The 16,417-nt window shown below is 45.6% G+C and overlaps 1 protein-coding gene and 1 long non-coding RNA gene across 4 annotated transcripts in view; both read left to right on the top strand.

Annotated features, from left to right (window-relative positions):
• LOC309629643 overlaps nt 1–16,417 on the top strand; it is a 545,666-nt gene that overhangs the window by 356,710 nt on the left and 172,539 nt on the right. The window lies entirely within an intron of this gene.
• GET1 (guided entry of tail-anchored proteins factor 1) overlaps nt 11,018–16,417 on the top strand; it is a 54,824-nt gene continuing 49,424 nt past the window's right edge. Inside the window, exon 1 of one of the 3 annotated variants that reach the window (XM_082393837.1) lies at nt 11,018–11,220. In XM_082393837.1, the coding sequence (XP_082249963.1) occupies nt 11,119–11,220 (102 nt within the window). In that variant the 5' untranslated portion in view covers nt 11,018–11,118. The remainder of the gene's footprint in view (nt 11,221–16,417) is intronic. The other 2 variants (XM_082393835.1, XM_082393836.1) reach the window with 2 other exon arrangements.

Raw genomic sequence — 16,417 nt, 5'->3', positions numbered from 1 at the left:
AGCAGTGCTGAGAGAAAGATGCCAGACCACAGTACTTGTGGTCGTGTTCGTACACTGTACTAAGGCAGGCACAACGAATCTAGTCTGTCTGAAGTCAGGATAGTAGTGGGGGTAGTTCGGGGGCTAGTGACCGGAACAGAGCAGCGGAGGGCTTTAGGGAGCTGGCCATCTTCCATTTCTTGATCTGGATGTTACTTGTACTGTTGTGTTCGCCTTGTGAATATTCATCGAGCTGTGCACTTCTGTATACATTTCTGGCTAGATATCAGCAGTAAAGTTTTAAAGACTTTTTTGGCAACATGTCAGAATCAGATGATTTCGCATCCAAATTGAGCTCTTCAGCTTCTCCTGGCCTCCCTCGTGTGTGCATTCCACAGGCTGCACTTGACTTTCTAACTTGCAAGGAGGCTTCCTTTCTCCAGAGTGCCAGGGTCCCAGCACTGCTGATGTTTCTCACCTGTGTCTTCTGCCGAGCCTCCAGAGGCTTTTTAGTTTGAGATGCCTGTGTGTGAGCATGCATAATTATAGATGCCACCTTTTATATTTCTGTTTATTTTTGGAAGAAATATTTATGTGGCTCAAAATTCCAAAAGTGCAAAATGATTGCCGGTGAAGTCTCCATTCCACTTCTGTCCCCCCCAGATGTCTGGTTCCATCAAGGAGGAGCCAATGTTGCTGCTTCTTGTGGATCCTTCCAGACATACTTTATGCACATACAAGCAAATACGTGTGTATATATATTTTTTTCTTCCTTTTTCTCATTTTTCACACTTTGACAACTTGCATTTTTCACTTCATGGCGTTTGTTTCCTATGAGTACTGATAAGATTCCTCCTCCTTTTTATTGCTGCACTGTAGTCCACTGTATAGATGTGCCAAACATTTTAAAACCCGTTCTCTATTGACTGGACTTTTCAAATTGTTCCCAGTCTTTCGTTCCCACAAAGGACGCTGCAATGAATAACCACGTATGTACACGTCACATGGCACATTGTATAAAACAACAGAATGTTCTTGCAAGTCCTGACTTAAATTATTTCTATTATAAAGTTCACTTACGTCTTTGAAAGCTTAAGATAAGGTTGGAATGTTTAATACTTAGAGGTTTTAAACAACTATAAATCTAAAACTAACTTTTGAACCCCAAAATCTCTACAAAACCAATAAAATTTAAACCAACAGCATTAACATGAAGAATGAGTTTTGCTAAAAGCAAACTGCTGCATGCCTATGGTGTTTGGCCCGTATGATCTCTGTGGTGATTGTTCTGGCACCTTATGTGTACAATTGACAAATTATCATTCATTCAACCCTTTGTGGTGTGACTTAGGTTTCATGTGATATAGATAACACTTTTTTTTTTTAATTATTAGCACCTTTAATTATTTATTTATTTATTTATTTATTTATTTATTTATTTATTTTTGGCTGTGTTGGGTCTTCATTTCTGTGCGAGGGCTTTCTCTAGTTGTGGCGAGCGGCGGCCACTCTTCATTGCGATGCGCGGGCCTCTCACTATCGCGGCCTCTCTTGTTGCGGAGCACAGGCTCCAGACGCGCAGGCTCAGTAGTTGTGGCTCACGGGCCTAGTTGCTCCGCGGCATGTGGGATCCTCCCAGACCAGGGCTCGAACCCGTGTCCCCTGCATTGGCAGGCAGATTCTCAACCACTGCGCCACCAGGGAAGCCTAGATAACACTATTTACGAATTAAAATCATCTATAATTTTATAGATGCTTTTATAATTACCTGTAAAACTGTAGAAAGCTGGTCCCACTTGGGGCCAAACCTAAACACGCACCCAACACAGGCACAAAACTAGGCAATGCTTGGTCAAAAGTAGCAATCTATGCTGGGTGATGCTGAATGTTGATGATCCCCTGAACACACAAAATTTAAAAAAATCCCCAAGAACCTTCAGGACCTTTGTATACATTCACAGAAGTATGCTTACCACCACCCCACCCCGGGGTCCACATGTCCCACTTTGGAAAATCACGCATTGATTCAGGCTGGTCGATGCGGAGGTGCTTGCAGGAATTTTAGTTTATTTTATTCATTTATTTATTTCGGCTGCGCCGCACAGCATACAGGATCTTAGTTCCCTAACCAGGAATGAACCTGTGTCTGCTGCAGTGGAAGCGTGGAGTTTTAACCACTGGACCACCAGGGAAGTCTCTCTCTTTTTTTTTTTTTCCCAAGGGATTTTAGAGAAAAGAATTACAAGCATAATGTAGGGCAGAATTGGTGGTGATAGACAAAGTTAAACAGTTTGCCTACCCCGTGCCAGGTGCTGTCCTAGACCTAGGGATATAGTGGTGAACACAAGAGTCAAGCTGCCTGTCCTCATGGGGCTTCCATTCTAGTGGGAGTACAAATAAAAAAGGTAACGAGATTCTTTCACAGGGTGACAGTGCCTTGAAGGAAGAAAACTATCACAATATAGAATGTGCTGGAGGCACGCCGAATGGGGCTAGTAGATGGGATAGTCAGGAGGGGTCTCTGGGGAGAGAAGTGAAGGGTAAGATGACCTGGCCTCGGGGGGATCTGAGGGAGAAGCCTCTGGACAGAGGAGACAGCTCCTACAAAGGTCCTGAGGTAGGATTGACCTTGGCGTGTTGGAAGGAGGGAAACGTGTTGTAGTTAGAGAAGAAAGCAGTGGCCAGGATGTGAGAGCAGTGGTGGAGCTATGAAGGGCACTTATGTCACTGATCTGGACTCCAAGTAGAGATCAGGCTGAGAGGTTGGGATGTGAAGTCCGGTTGCTGGGAGGAGGCATGGGAGACCAGAGGAGACATTTTAATGTTGTCTAGGCAACGAATGACTAGGATGTTGGCTGTGGGGATGGAGATCGGAGGCGGGAGGGATTTGGGATGTGTTTTGGTGGAGGTAGCTGACGGGATTCTTCAGTGGATTGGGTGGGAGGGAGAGGAGAGAGAGTTTTGGCTAGGAGTAATAGAAACCCAAATCAGCATAAACAATAAGAGGATAGATTATCTCCCATGACAGAGTGTTCCAGACTGGGGAATTCAGCGGCTTACTGTATTATCACAGTCTCAGGTTCTTTTCTGCCTTTTGCTGTGCTTCTGACTGCTATAGACTCCTCCTTGTGAGTTGGCTTCATCCTCAGTCTGGAAGTGCAATTCCAGATGTCACATCCAGATTTATAGCATCCAGGCAAAGCGTGTCTCTTTTCGCAGAAGCCCTCACTCGATTGCCTTTACTTACTGGTCAGAACTGGGTCACGTGCAAGGGGGGATGGGATTCTCTTAGAGCAAATCAAGTCCACCCCTGGAGTCGGGGGTAGGGCCAGAGTAGAGGGCGTGGATGCCTGAACAAAATAAGGGCCCCGTGAGGAAGGACAAAGAGGGGGATGGGCTGATCGTCATCTGTGTCCAGTAGGCTGTGTGGATGGGGGACCACTCACCAGGCTGGGGACACAGGGGGCTTGAGGGGAAGCAGGTGGGTTTGGTGTTGACACATTGAGTTTGAAGTGCTTAGGGAACGTCCAGTGTTCAGCGGGCAGTTGGATCTACAGGTCTGGAGCTTTGGGGAAGGACACAGCTGAAAGAAGTGATGTGCTGTGAGGGCTGAGACCACAGGGATGTGGATAGTCAAATAGGGATTGGAGAGTGTCTACCACACTGACAACTAACGATGTCACCAACTGTCCTGATGGAGCAGTTTCAGTGAGTGGTAGGGAGGGAACCAGACTTAAGTTAAAGAGAGTAGAAAGGAGGGGAAGAAGTGGGAAGAGTTCCAGACCCTATTGCGCTGTGCTGAATTGTACTGTATCCCAAGAAGCCCAGTCTCTGGGCCAGTTTGTCCATGTGGTGAAGACGGAAGATAAACTAGGGCAGGTGTGAGCCTGTGAGCAAAAGGTGCAAAGGGAGATGATGGTCAGAGCACTTGAATGCCTATTGTTCACTACTCTGCTGGATATCCAAGTTGCTGCAGAAAGATGAGACGCAAAGTATGCAGATGAAAGCAAAGATACAGGCCCTGATACAGGAGCTCTCAAGGACCACTATGCTCAATGAGTTGGCCAGAAATGCCCCAACACAAACAAAGAGCCCAAAGATGACCAATAGACATAGAACTTACCATGCAGTGTATATTTCTAGCCTGCTTGCAAACTTTATGGATACATGACTATATAAATACTTGTTATTAGATAAGATCATTGGAATTATTGTTATAAGCTTTCCCTTCCAGCAGTCCATAGTATCGATTGTTATTTTAGAAAGAACACTAAGAAAAAAGTTGGAAACTGGAAAATGGTCACATTATTCTTTCCTGCTGTCTAGTTGAGTTTGGCTTTCCAAATATGAAAAGGAAATGTCTTAATCTGTTTGGGCTGCTATAACAAAAATGCCATAGACTGGATGGCTTATAAACAACAGAAATATATTTCTCACCATTCTGGAGGCTAGAAAGTTCAAGATCAAGGTGCTGGCAGATTCATTGTCTGGTGAGAACCCACTTCCTGGTTCATAGACTGCTGTCTTAAGCTGTGTCCTCAAGTGGCAGGAGGGGGAAGGCAGCTCTCTGGGGTCTCTTTTATAAGGGCACTAATCCTATTCATGAAGGCTCCACACCCATTACCTGATCACCCCCAAGGCCCCACCTCCTAACACCATCACATTAAGGATTAGGTTTCAACTTTTGAATTTTGGAGGAACACAAATATTCTGTCTATAGCAGGAACACTCCCTGCATCTCTTCCAGATTGCTCAGCTTCTGTGGCTTCAGAAAAGAATCACCCCTTCAAATGGGCAGCCACTTTGTAATATTTGAGGCTTGAGCAGAAAGAGTCTACTCCATCATTAAGGTGCACTTGTTCTACCCAACTCTTGAAATCACATGAAAGTGTTCAAAGTTTCCCTGGCTTGTGTGAACTCTAAAAACAGAGGCAAAAAAATAATAATAAATTAATTAAATAAAATAAAAGCAGAGGCAATGGTATAGATGTGTTCAGCTGACATGGTTTGAGGGTTGCCCCATTCATAAACCTACAGGAGGAAGCTGTCTCAAATTTGGTGAGATGTTGCCCCACATCTGTGGTTTGGAGTGTTGGCTAGAATAACAATTAAAAGCAGAAAAAAAAAATGTTTTCTTAATTCTACTTTTACATTTTTCAGATAATAATAATAAAGATTTCTTCCTGAATCCTTTCTTAGATTGTAACTGATGCATTGTAATTGATGAACTCCCTTTGGTGTAATTTTCATTAAGGAAAAAATGGGAAGAGAGGGATCAGAATGTGACATTTCATTACAGTTAAATGATATAGAATGTGATTCCCATCTGAATGACCTCTCATTTTCCTTTCCATTCAGAGAATAATTAGCAAAAATAGATGAGTCTTAGATATCTTTTCCTGCTTTTTGAGCCCAAGTGTAATTCAGTTTAATTCTCTGACTTATAGTCTTTACTTCACATCATTTGGCATCATTTTCCTGTCGCTTGTATTGATCATATTTGCACGTCGTACAATGCTCTTTGCTCCTTTCAGTGATACTAGGCTATGTAATCAGCTCAGCCTACCACGTTGTGTATGAAATACCATAAATTTAGGTTCGATCTAAAAAGAGCTTTCCTATTGCCAAAAATTATCTGTCCTGTTAGCTGGACCAGCAAAGTTATTCTTGCCATTAACAGCCCTAAGTGGGATGAGTGATCTCAGACTTGTAGATTCACTGAATCTACTTGTGTGCTTGTCTTGTATACAAGACATGGTGAAACTTGATGTGGAACCTTCCACCTCTCTCATCTCTGAGCCAACCTAAGGGAAAAGAGAATTGCCTCTTCCGGTGTAGTGCTAGTGAGTTCACGGTTGGTGGGAGGGCGGGGGTGGTGCAGGGGATCAGAAGGCTGTATTTTTCTCTTTTTCTTTTGGAAATTTCTAACAGAGACCCATTAATCAATCTAGTGTGTTTTTCCAGGGGTGTGAGGTGAAGAGTGAACTATATGAAGTCCTTCATTAGTTCTTACATGCTCAAGCCGCACACTAGATCAGGCCCCTTTGTATTTAATAGCATCCTGTACTACATTTTTAAAGTTGAAGTATAGATGATTTACAAGGTTGTGTTAGTTTCAGGTGTACAGCAAGGTGACTCCGTTATTTATATATATATATGTATACCTTCTTTTCTCTTATAGGTTGTTACAAAATATTGTGTATGGTTCCCTGTGCTATACAGTAGGTTCTGTTAGTTATCTATTTTATATATAGTAGTGTGTAAATGTTAATCCCAAACTCCTAATTTATCCCTCCCTCCTCATACTACATTAAAAAAAATTATTTATTTATTTGGTTGCACAGGGTCTTAGTTGTGACAGGCGGGCTCCTTAGTTGTGGCTGGTGGGCTCCTTAGTTGCAGCACGTGGGTTCCTTAGTTTGTGGCATGTGAACTCTTAGTTTCGGAATGCGTGTGGGATCTAGTTCCCTGACCAGGGATCGAACCAGGGCCCCCTTCGTTGGGAGCACAGAGTCTTATCCACTGCGCCACCGGGGAAGCCCCCTCCTCGTACTACATTTTTGAAAAAAAATTTTAAATGGTGCACATAACATTATTATTTCATCCATAACCCTATTATATTTTATTTTATTTCTTTTAAAGGACCACTGTGACTGCTCTGGGTCTTAGGGGCTCAAGGGCAGAAGCAGGGAGACTAGTTTAGAGGTCTTTTATTTATTTGTTTTTATTTTTTATTTTTTTTGGCCGTGCCATGCGCGGCTTGGGGGATCCTAGTTCCCCAACCGGGGATAGAACCTGCTCCCTCGGCAGGGAAAGCACAGAGTCCTAACCACTGGACCGCCAGGGAATTCCCACCCTCTTTTATTTTATGTTCTTTACTAACAATCTAGTGAGCACCCATAAACCTGTCATCCAACCTTGGAACTAGGACAGAGGCAGTTGCTTAGATAAATCTGTGTGTCCCTTCTAAAAACTTTGTATGCTGGCAATTATTGACAGTACTTAACAGTTATTTGTTTAGTTAAGCCCCAGGAGAACAAGGACTGAGGACATTTGGTTCATCAACATATTATACCCTGCAGGGCTTCCCTGGTGGCGCAGTGGTTAAGAATCCGCCTGCCAAGGCAGGGGACACAGGTTCAAGCCCTGGTCCGCGAAGATCCCACATGCCGCGGAGCAACTAAGCCGGTGCACCACAACTACTGAGCCTGCGCTCTAGGGCCCAAGCTCCACAACAAGAGAGGCCATCGCAATGAGAAGCCCGCGTGCTGCAGCGAAGAGTAGCCCCCGCTCACCACAACTAGAGAAAGCCTGCATGCAGCAACGAAGACCCATCGCAGCCAAAGATAAAAAAATAAATAAATATTCTATTAAAAAAATATTATATCCTGCAGTTAGTAAAGTGTCTGACACACAGAAGCCTTTAATTCCTTTAAATTAAAAAATTTTTTAATCTTTAAAAGTTGAAAAATAATTTAAATTGTGGTAAAAACCCACTGCATAAAACTCACCTGCCTTAAGTTTAAAATTCAATAATTCTTAATAAATCGACACAGTTGTGCAATCATCACCACAACCAGTTTTAGAACATGTAAATCACCTGGAAAAAAATCCCTGCTGTCCTTTCTCAGCCAATCTTGATCACATCCTCAGCCCCAGGCAGATTTCTGTTACTATAGTTTAAAATCTACTCCTCAAAAGACACCTCTAAAAGAATGAAACGATAAGCCACAGACTGAGAAAATATTTGTAAAGGATATACCAGATAGAGGACTTGTGTCCAGAATGAACTCAAAACTCTATACTAAGAAAATAAACAACTCAGTAAAAAAGGGGGCAAAAGATTTGAACAGATACTTCATCAAGGAAGATATGAGAATGACAAATAGGCATGTGAAAACCTGCTCGATATCAGTAGTCACTAGGGAAATGCAAATATAGCAAAAAACTATAGTGAGATACTACTACACACCTATTAGAATGACTAAGATTTAAAAGACTGACCATGCGAGTATTGGCGAGAATGTAGAGGAACTGGACTCGAATTCTTCCAAAACGTTAATGTAATAAAAGACAAAGCAAGGCTATGGAAATGGTCCAGATTAAAGGAGGCCAAAGAGACATGTTAATTAAATGCAATGCCTGACCCTGGGCTAGATCTTGTAATGGAGGGAAAATGTTACAAAGGACATTATTCAGTGGACTGACAAAACTGGAATGAACACAAATGGCAGATTAAAGTATTGTATCAATGTCAACTTCACTGAAGTTGATGAATGTACTGTGATTATATAAGGTAATATTCTTAGTGATATTTTGAAAGAGATAAAGCAAATGGGCTAAAATGTTAACGTTAAAGTAGGTGAATATAAAAAAAGGGTATTGGGTGTTCTTGATACCACTTATATTTTTTGTAATTTTTCTCAGTTTGAAATTATTTTAGAATAATTTTTTAAAAAGAAAAAGCTCATGACAGTTTTATTTAGGGATAAATTTCTGGACAATAGTAAAAGCCTGTGAAAATTTGAGGTCTAAATGAAATTTATTGCACTAATAACAATAAGAAGATTAATTTTTAACCTGTTGAATTTTGCATATTCAGAAGGGCCTAGCATAACAAAGAGACAAAAATAAAAACATTTTAAAGGTTATTTGGCTGTAGCAATATTTTTCTTAAATTGAGGTGAAATCCACATGACATGAATTAACCATTTTAAAGCATACAGTCCAGTGGCATTTAGTACATTCACAATGTTGTTCGACCACCATCTATCAATAACCTCGCTGCTTTTAAAGATATTTAACATTTGCATTTTAAAATTTTGCAGAAATGCTTTTTTAAAACTTGTTAAACAAGTTTAACAAGTTTAAAAAACAACAAAATAGCTTGAATTACAATCTGTGATATTTTCCACTCTGATTACTTCCTCACACACCTACACACCACACACACACACAAGAATGCTCAAATATTCAACTACGCTAAAATGCAGTTTTCCAAGAGATCCTAATACTTCATTCATCGTTAGCTATCCTGGACCTAAAACTGGCTGCCAACATATAGACATGTCCAATCCTCTGACAGCCACTGAGAAATATGCTGGCTATAAAATTTGTGCAAGTGAGGTATCTGCCTTCACTTAGTTTGTGACAGCCAGTTACTGAAATAAACAGCGCAGATTTTACCTAAGTTACTCTGAATATTGATGTACCCCTAGTTCCCGGTGGAAAGATCGTCAGTCTGTTTTTGATTCAACCTGGTATGTGATCATCATCATCATTTTCATTTAGTAAAACCAAGAGGGCAAAGCTAAGAAGAGGTAAATTCAGTTCCCGCTAAATTGTTTCTTCTCTTTGTCCGCTCTGTTTTCCCTGTTTTGGGAATAGTTGAGGCAATCTCATTTTCACTTTGCATTTCAGTGTTGCCTTCTGGGTGTGCCTGTCTTGAGAAGACCCTGCCTCAGGTGGGCCACCCTCAGTCACTGGCCCTAAATCGCTCAGTTCTGGGCACGTCTCTGGTCCCTGCTGACACTCCTCTGAGTCTCTGACGGAGAGTTGGTCTCTATTAGAGTACTCATTTCTCCAATCTCAGTCGTGATTGGTTTAAAATCAACATAAAAGTCACTGATATAGGGCTTGCTAAACACATTCTCTGAAGTCCTATGAAGAGGAATTGTTGTATTATGTCAGAGGTTCCAAGATCTGTTTGTTCTGAACAAGAAATGGTTTGATGAAAACCCCCAATGGTGTTAGTATTTTCTGCCAGTCTTGCTCTGGACTGAAATCCATTTGTGACATTATCACAATCTTTATTTTCTATGGGACGGATACTTTTTTTTTTTTCTTTTTAACTTGACGGCCTAGTGTGGTACTCGGATGGTGTTGGCAGCCTTCAACCGTTAGTGCTCTTCTTAAGAGCTGCCTAAATGGAGCAATAGGAGAGAGCTGAGTTGTTCACACTGGCCAGGTACTGCTGGTCCTCTCTTACCACTGTTGTACAGTCAAGGACATTCTCCAGCGTTTTTTGTCAAATTCTCGTCTCACCAGGAATTGGTGATCCTCCTCCTGGGGGGATGTGGTACTGGGATGGGGTGTGGTACGGGTGGGGAGCAGGCGATGCTCTCCTCTTCCGCCTGAAAAGCAGAGACTGGGGGCCGGGAGATGGAGGCCGGAGGATCTGCCATCACTTTTCACGAGGTGGTTTCTACTTCCAATCCTTCCAAACCTTTAGTGGGTAGCTAGTAGCCAGGCTGCCTTGGGTGGTCCAGCTGGAGGGGAAGGCTATGGAGGGGAAGCAGGCTTCAAGCCTGTCTTTTGTTTTGGTCAGTTCAGCATCACCTACCGGCCAAGAATCCTCTCCATGGAAATAATTCCCTCTACCGCTATCGAATAGTTTCGCTTCACATGTTTTCTTTAATCAGAAATTTGTAGAACCATAGCTCCTCGATTCATTCTGATTGGGAGTTAGTTCTCAGACTCCAACCAGGGCAGAAGAGGCAGCTAATCATCTTTTGCTTTACCTACTACACATAACTGTGCGTTGGGATTCTTCTGCTGTAAAACCTCATCTTCCCATAAATGTAGGCTACTTTATTACAGGTTGAATGTAACCAGGACCTCAGGTATGCAGTCTTGTAAATTACTTACATTTATTACAATGTTTAGCTTTGAAATGTAAACACTATTTACTAAAAACTACTTACAAAACGTTTTTCTTTTTACGGTTACTTGCTACTATCATTACCGTAGCTTTCTATTTACGGAAAGGTTTATTTAAAAATACATTTATTTAGGAATAAAGGTGAGTCAGTTTAAAGAAAGTATTAATTACATAATCACACAAGTGGTTTGCAGATACAACAAAACCAGAGACACGGTGGAGGCCGAATTTGGAAAACAGGTTCCGCGGCGTGGTGGGGCGGGTGAGAGAACTCTATGGAAGCCGGGAAGGCCAAGGGCGAGGCTGGCGTGAACCAAAGTCCGGAGCAAAAGACGGCCCCGCCTCCCCGAGTGCGGCGCAGTGCGCAGGCGCGGCGGCGCGCCTCTGCGGCGCGCTGGGCTCACTGCGCACGCGCGGCCGTCGGCTTGGTCCCAGGTGGAGCTGCTTTAGCCGAGCTGGCGCCGCCGTGAGCCTCCGAGATGAGCGCGGCCGAGGCCGACCGCTGGGCTTGGCTGCTGGTGCTCAGCTTCGTGTTTGGATGCAATGTACTCAGGATCCTCCTCCCGTCCTTCTCCTCCTTCGTAAGTGGCTATCTGGCCTTCCAGGGGCCGGTGGGGTCGCCGCCCCAGCGTGCCGTAGACACAGGGGTCTCAAACTGGCCGCCCGACGGCCGGATTCGGCCTGCAGAGGCGTCTTGGTTGGGCCGTTCTGTGTTTTAAGATGTTTTTGAGTGAGTTGCTAGCGTCAAGTCGCAACGCTTTACCCCCATATCCGGTTTTCTGGATTTTTGGGGAGAAAAAAAAAATGCCTGATAACGCTTGGCCACGTTTTCGCGTGGCAGCGGTCTGGAGTTCTCAGTGCCCTTCTGCCAGCCGCACTCATTTCCGTTATTCTCTGGTTCCTGGGGGCGTCGAGCAGCCTCAGGCTGCTGGGGTGGGGGCGTGGGGAGGGCCAGTGCCTGCAGCACGGCGTCCGGGGCTCTGAGAAGTCTCGCCTTCTCGCGTGCAGTGCAGCTGTGCAGGGTCCCTGGGTACGGGTCTCAGGATGCAGGGGCCCCCATTCTTGGGGCGGGAGGGGTTGGAGACAGTGTAGACTTAGAATCCCAGTGCTCTGTGATGTTCCCTGTACCCAGAGGAGCGTCGGGCACTTGGGAGCACTCCCTGCGGGGCGTTGTGTCCATCGTGAGTAATTTCCTCGTGTCCAGTCGCCACGGCTGCTGTGACTGTCATGCCATCTTCCTGTACCTCCCAGAGGAGGTGTGTTTGATTCAGAGTCTAGTAGTTGTCCTAAGACATCCAGCTAGTGATTGCTGGGGTGGAGGTTTGATCCTTGGTTTGTGATTCTCCGAGGTCTGCCCCTCTGCCTGTTGGAGCCTGAATAGGGGGTTTGGTGGCATATTTGATGGGAGGTGCCTGTGGAGAAGGTGAGGAGCCGCGGAAGGGCGCCCTCTGTAGGCCGACAGTGGGAGTGAGGGGCTGTCTGACTTAGGCCGAGACTCAAAGATGGGGTGCAGTATCCTGGGAACTCAGTTCTGCTTTTCTCTCCCAGTATAAATTGGTGGTGGTGGTGGGGTGTTTAAGACTAGACAGGGTTTCTACTTCTTTTTGTTCTACTCTACTGGTATCCGTTGGGTGCCTGTTTTGTGTAAAACTCTATTCTAGGACCTTATCACCCAAGTTGTCCTGAGGCAATTCTCTCTTAATCCCATCCCCTGTTCAGAATCTTTCCTGATGCTTCCTTGTCTTTAAGATGGTGTCCGAAGTACTCAGCATTGCATAAAGGACCCTTGAAGAGTAGGCCCCAGCCCACTTTTCTTTTTTCTTATTTTTTAAAAATTGTGGTAAAATATACATAACATAAAATTTACCGTTTTAACCATCTTTAGGTATATAGTTCAGTGGCATTGAGTACATTCACATTGTTGTGCAGCCGTTCATCACCCTTCGTCTCCAGAACTGCAGCTTCCTAAACTGAGACTCTGTCCGCAGTAAACATGGGGTGTTACCCGCATGCCCCTTCCCCAGTCCCTGGCAACCGCCATTTTACTTTCCATCTCTATGAATCTGACTATTCTAGGCACCTCATATAAGTGAAATCATATAATATTTGTCCTTTTATGTCTGGCTTATTTCACTCAGCATAATGTCATTAGGGTTCATCCCTGTTGTAGCCTGTGTTAGGATTTCTGTCCTTTTTAAGGCTGAATGATATTCCACTGTATGTATATACCACATTTTGTTTGTTCATTCATCTTTTGATGGACATTTGGATTGTTTCTGCCTTTTGACCATTGTGAATAATGCTGCTAGAACATTGGGGTACAAGTGTTTATTCAAATCTCTGCTTTCAGTTCTTTTGGGTAAATACCCAGAAGTGGAATTCCTGGATCATACGGTAATTCTGTTTTTAATTTTTTTGAGAAAATGCTGCACTGTTTTCCACAGCGGCTGCATCATGTAAATTCTCACCAGCAATGCACAAGTGTTCCAGTTTCTCCACATTCTCCAACATTGGTATTTTTAGTTATTATTTTTCCTTTTTGGATAATAGCCATCCTAATGGATGCAAAGTGGCTTCTGTTTGTGGTTTTGATTTGCATTTTCCTAATGATTAGTGATGTTGAACATCATTTCATTTGCTTATTGGCCATCTGTATATCTTTGAAAAACGTCTGTTCAGGTCTGTGGCCCCTTTTCTAATGGGGCTTCAGGAGCTGTCCCTAGGGGAAGGGCGCTCTCTGGAAGCCCACATCGAGAGTGAGTGGCTGCGTTTTTGTGGTTAAGTTAGGAGTTCTTTATAGAGTCTGGATATTAACTCCTTATCAGATATATGATTTGCAAACATCTCCCATTCTGTGGGTTGCCTGCCCATCTTACTTGCAGTATCACTTCGATTCTTCCTATGTACCCCATCTCATTTCACCTTATTTTGGAACCACACACAAAACTAACCTCAGCTGCTGAAAGAGGCTGTGTTGGTTTTGTATTCCTCTGTGAATTGTTCCTAGTTTCTCATAAGCTGAGGGGGAAGGAGGAGAGAGTTTGGGATATGGTAGCGGCTGTAAATAAGAACTGTCATCATCTCTGGCTCCTTCACCAAGCTTTCACCAAACCTGTGCCCTGCAGCTAGCACACTCTCATAAGAAGTTATTGCTGCAGTCTACACATGCACGAGGTTTGTGCCTTATCAGGGTGGCTGTTTGTCGTTCAGGTGAATGAGCCCTGGGTTTGTCCTTGGACCTGTGTCACTTCCTTTGCTGTATCCTACAGGCTGTGTAACCTCTCTAACCTCCAACCAGTTAGCCTTCTTAGACCCGTTTTCCCTTGGTTGTAACACTGTCAGAATTGTTAGCCAGGTTCAGAAGGATAACATTATCCTAGCAGAGTACAGTTGCTGGTGTTCAAAACAGGGAGAAGTAATAAAGAGATCTGGTTTGTGTTGAGGGTCAGTGAAGAGCTGTAAGGAACGCACTGGTCCTGTGTAGGGTAAAACGCTGCTCCGTCTCGACCATTAGAGGCCGCCCCATCGCAGGCGCTGATTTGAGGATGCACGTGGGAGAGACTCCAGGGAGGATCAGTTTGGGAACCGGCCATGCCCCTGCCCCTCAGACTGTAGCCTTCCTTCCAGGGTTTCCGAAGCTTCTTCCCTTCAGCCAGAGCAGGGAAGGGGCGCACCTTCCCATTACTCAGGAGAGGCCCTTGAGGAAGTCTCGCAAGTGCAAGAAGTCCTCTCCCAGCAGAATGCTGCAAGGTCCTGGGATGGGACCTCAGCCAAATACTGGGGTGGGGGCTGGGGGCCTGGATGAGGACGCCAATTCCTTGGCGTTGACTTGGTTAGAATTTTCCTGCGAGTTCTTTCATGTTTCCTTTCTAGCTGGTCACAGGACGCATTTGCGATCCAACATAGCCAAAGGCGGAGGCAGAGGGGACAAAGACCACCCTGCGGAGCGCTCCGCTCCGTGCCGGCTGCGCGGAGGCGCGTTGTGCAGGCGCCCCGGGCCCCAGGATTGGCGTGGCCGAGGGCGGGAGGAGCTCCTAGTTAGCCACGTGCTGTGCGCAGGCGTGCCAGGGCCGATGCGCTGGAGGGCGGCTTGCGGGTCCTGGCGAGATGCGTGCACTGCGCAGGCGCCCTAGGACTGGCGTGGCGGAGGGAGGGGTGAGGGTCCGGGCGAGGCACGTGCCCTGCGCAGGCGCCCCAGGACCTACGCGCTGGAGGGCGGTCTGCGGGTCCCGGAGAGCCGCGTGCGGTGCTCAGGCTCCAGGGGCCCCGTCCTCACAGACCTCCTGCTTTGCAGACCTTGAGCAGGGGTGCAGCGCAGGCTGTCCTTTGGGATTTGGTGTGTGGGACTGACCGCCACTTTTGTGTTTGACAACTTCAAAATCACACTTAACTTTCTGCTCTAAAAAGTGGCCGCTTCCCTTTTCCCTCTAGGGGCCCGGGCCACTGAGGTGAGGGGTGGACACTGCAGGGCCTGTCGCTGCGGGCCTTGCTGAGACCCTCCCCGTTTCCAGGGAGCACGGTCGCCTAGTGAGTTCTTGCTGTGGACCAGGCATGAGGATGGGCCCCAAGTGCTGGTTGAGGAGGGGACAGAGGCGGCGACGGGGGTTGAGTGCGCATGAGCAGGTGCGGCCTGGCGGATGCGGACGCCCACGTGCCGGAGACCAGGGCCCCGAGGAGTGGGCCTGACTTGGCCGGTCCCGGCTGAGGGGCATGTGGGGTTGTTCTGGGCCTTGGGCCCTTCCCGGGGTGAGGGGTCTCCCTGCGGTATTAGGGACACGCCTGAGCCGCCATTCCCAGGGGTGCCTGCTGTGTTCCGGGAGGCAGGAGCCTTTGAGCTGTAAATGTCGGGCACGATTTTCAGATGGGTCTGGTCCAGAGAGTTGCCAGCCAGTGAGCGGGGGAGTGAGGATTTGAACAACCCCAGTGCCACCGCAAGTCTTGGCATTGTGTTGGCAGAGGGAGTGTCCAACTTGGACAGGATCAGAGGGTGACTGAGGAGGACACTGGGATGTCACACAGGCAGAGGGCCAGCGTCTGGGGACAAGAGAAACAAAGGATTGGTTCTGCCTTTGTTTTCTCTCCAGATTCTCCCACCAGATTTTTTTTCGTGATAAGCAAATTTTGTTTGTTTGTTTGTTTATTGATTGATGGCCTCCTCCTGCGCTTGCGGGATATCAGTTCCCTGACCAGGATTTGATCCTGGGCAGCAGGCAGTAAAAGTGCCAAGCCCTAACCACTGGACCGCTGGGGAAATCCCTCACTGATCTTTAAAAACTTATTTTCTTTTCTTCTTTAGAATTATTTGTGGATCCATCTCCAGGTCTTTGAAAAACCATACCCCACACAACTTATCAGTTTCTGTCAAGTGAGAGATTTAATACGCCTTTGAGTACATAAAAACTTCAGGGGACTTCCCTGGTGGCACAGTGGTTAAGAGACTACTGAAGCCCATGCGCCTAGAGCCCGTGCTCCGCAACAGGAGAAGCCACTGCAATGAGAAGCCCGCGCTCCGCAACTAGAGAAAGTGCGCATGCAGCAACGAAGACCCAACGCAGCCAAAAAAAACAAATTAAAAATCTGATAGAAGTTAAAAAAAAAAAAGACTTCAGATATTTATTATTTTTTAATTAATTTATTTTATTTATTTAATTTTGGCTGCATTGGGTCTTCGTTGCTGCGCGCGGGCTTTCTCTAGTTACGGCGAGCGGGGGCTACTCTTCCTTGCAGTGTACGGGCTTCTCATTGCAGTGGCTCCTCTTGTTGCGGAGCACGGGCTCT

This window comes from Balaenoptera borealis (genome assembly GCF_965194805.1).
Source record: "Balaenoptera borealis genome assembly, chromosome: 5".
NCBI lineage: Eukaryota > Metazoa > Chordata > Mammalia > Artiodactyla > Balaenopteridae > Balaenoptera > Balaenoptera borealis.
The sequence above is the reverse complement of the archived record's forward strand: the minus strand, read 5'-3'. Positions and strand labels throughout refer to the sequence as shown.